General features: G+C 49.6%; 1 protein-coding gene across 2 annotated transcripts in view; it reads left to right on the top strand.

Annotated features, from left to right (window-relative positions):
• Positions 1 to 8: 8 nt before the first annotated feature.
• Positions 9 to 2,062, top strand: part of METTL21A (methyltransferase like 21A) — a 22,511-nt gene continuing 20,457 nt past the window's right edge. The window contains exon 1 of one of the 2 annotated variants that reach the window (XM_006759425.2): positions 9 to 764. In XM_006759425.2, coding sequence (XP_006759488.1) covers positions 564 to 764 — 201 coding nt within the window. In that variant the 5' untranslated portion in view covers positions 9 to 563. The remainder of the gene's footprint in view (positions 765 to 2,062) is intronic. The other variant, XM_006759424.2, reaches the window with a different exon arrangement.

The raw sequence follows: 2,062 nt of genomic DNA, 5'->3' as shown, positions 1-2,062 counted from the left end.
TCAGGACCTAGGGCCGCGCTCTCCCCGCGAGCGACTGGGAAGCCGCGAGGGTCTCACTGCCAGTCTCCGGGGGTGGGAGCGCGTGCACCGTCCGCCAAAAAGTAGGACCGTGGAGCCGTTCGCGGTCCCAGCGCAGGCGCGGTCTGTGGCTGTCACCAGTGAGCGCACCGCCTGGAGGGGTAGCCAGACCAAAACAAAACGGCAGAAACACCCTGCCCGCCTCGGCGGGTGCAGCTGCAGTCCACGCGGGCCGGGGCAGTGTAGAACGCGCTGCCTTCCCCGGGTCCGATGCCGCCTCGGTCACCCTCAAGCCCCCCTGAGTCCTGACAGCAAGTCTGTAGGGCATCCTGCAGGAATTGTGCGGTTCTGGGTGCTTTTGCCCAAAGACATCCTTTGGGATGAATTCAGAGCCACATCTCACGTCCCACGAGTCTGGAAGAAGAACCATGTAAAAGGAATTCGACAAAAGCTTTCCACATCTCTGTTTATTCTTTTGAATCCATAAAACGACCTTAAAAAAAGCATTCGGGCCACCTAAGAGAAAATGCACTTCTGGCCAGAGCATGCAGGATTCTTTTGCCCAACAGGGGAAAGGAAGCAGAGCGGGCACAGCGGAAATGGCCCTGGTGCCCTATGAGGAGACCGCGGGAATGGGGTTGCAGAAATTCCACAAGCCTCTCGCCACCTTCTCCTTCGCCAACCACACCATCCAGATCCGCCAGGATTGGAGGCAACTGGGGGTCGCAGCCGTGGTTTGGGACGCGGTAAGCATATCCTGGGGGGTCGGGGGGAATCTGAAAACATCTGCAATTGATTATAAGACTGGTCTGTACTTAAAAAGAAATGAAAGAACAGCTTTGTTGAGATATAATTCATATACTGTACATGTCACCTACAGTGTATAATGAACTGGTTTTTTAAAGTAAATTCAGAGTGGTGCAACCATCACCATGCTCAATTTTTAAATATTTTCATGACCCCATTCGCTCCAAAAATACTTCTACCCACTAGAATCACTTTCCAGATCATCTTCCCCCAAATAGATTGCATTTTAAGGGCGAGTAAAGGAACGTTAAGTTAAAATACTGCACAAAATGACAAAGCCCAAAGTGAAGATCATGTGTTTTTTTTTAAATATTTTTTTATTGATTTCAGAGAGGAAGGGAGAGGGAGAGATAGAAACATCAATAATGAGAATCACTGATCGGCTGTCTCCTGCACGCCCCCTACTGGGGATGGAGCCCACAACCCAGGCATGTGCCCCTACCAGAATGGAACCCCGGACCCTTCAGTCCTCAGGCCCATGCTCTCCTCCACTGAGCCACACTGGCCAGGGCCAGGTGTTTTCTTTAAGTTCTGGGTGGTTGTAATGGTCCCCAAATTATACTATAATTGCCTTTTACTTCTTCCTCTCCGAGCACTGTCCTCAGCTGCATGTGACAGCGACTTGCCCCCAGCATCTAGCACCACACCTGGGACTAGGTGGCAGCTCATTTGATGTTGGATAATTGCGTGATGTAGATACAATTTTACAGGTTTTGCATTGTATTAAGGAAGTGAGAGACATATTTAGAAATAAAAATCAATATGTTCTAACCGAGTAATACTTTAAGGAACCTAGTCTAAGGCAACTACATGAGTATTCCTAGACCAAGTAGTAAAAATAGACAGTAGTGAGGAATGGGTGAGCCTCCTAAGTGCTCACTAGACCAATAGTAAGTGGCCATGAAAACAAACGATTTTAAAACCATGTTAACAGTGTTCGGTGCTTCTGTAGAATTGTATGCAAATGCTAACTCACAGGCCAAGTATCCAAAGTGTGTCTAAAACTCACCTTTTGATGCCCAGTAATGCATGGCGAGGGCTCCTGCCGGGAGATGACCAGAGGGAGGCATGCAGCTCTGGGAGCCTGGGTGCTGCATGCGTTTTCCTTCTGGGAGACGTTGTGGCCTTGCCGACTTGAACCTGGTTTAGAAACTGGACGTTCCCTTAAGCAGAATCCCAGAGACAGTTCATGCCAGAGAGTCCTGGAAGCCTCGAGTGTAGGCAGTGGCATAAGAAT

The sequence above is a fragment of the Myotis davidii genome, unplaced genomic scaffold, assembly GCF_000327345.1.
Source record: "Myotis davidii unplaced genomic scaffold, ASM32734v1 scaffold394, whole genome shotgun sequence".
NCBI classification, from domain to species: Eukaryota; Metazoa; Chordata; class Mammalia; order Chiroptera; family Vespertilionidae; genus Myotis; species Myotis davidii.
This window is presented reverse-complemented; position numbering and strand designations above follow the sequence as displayed.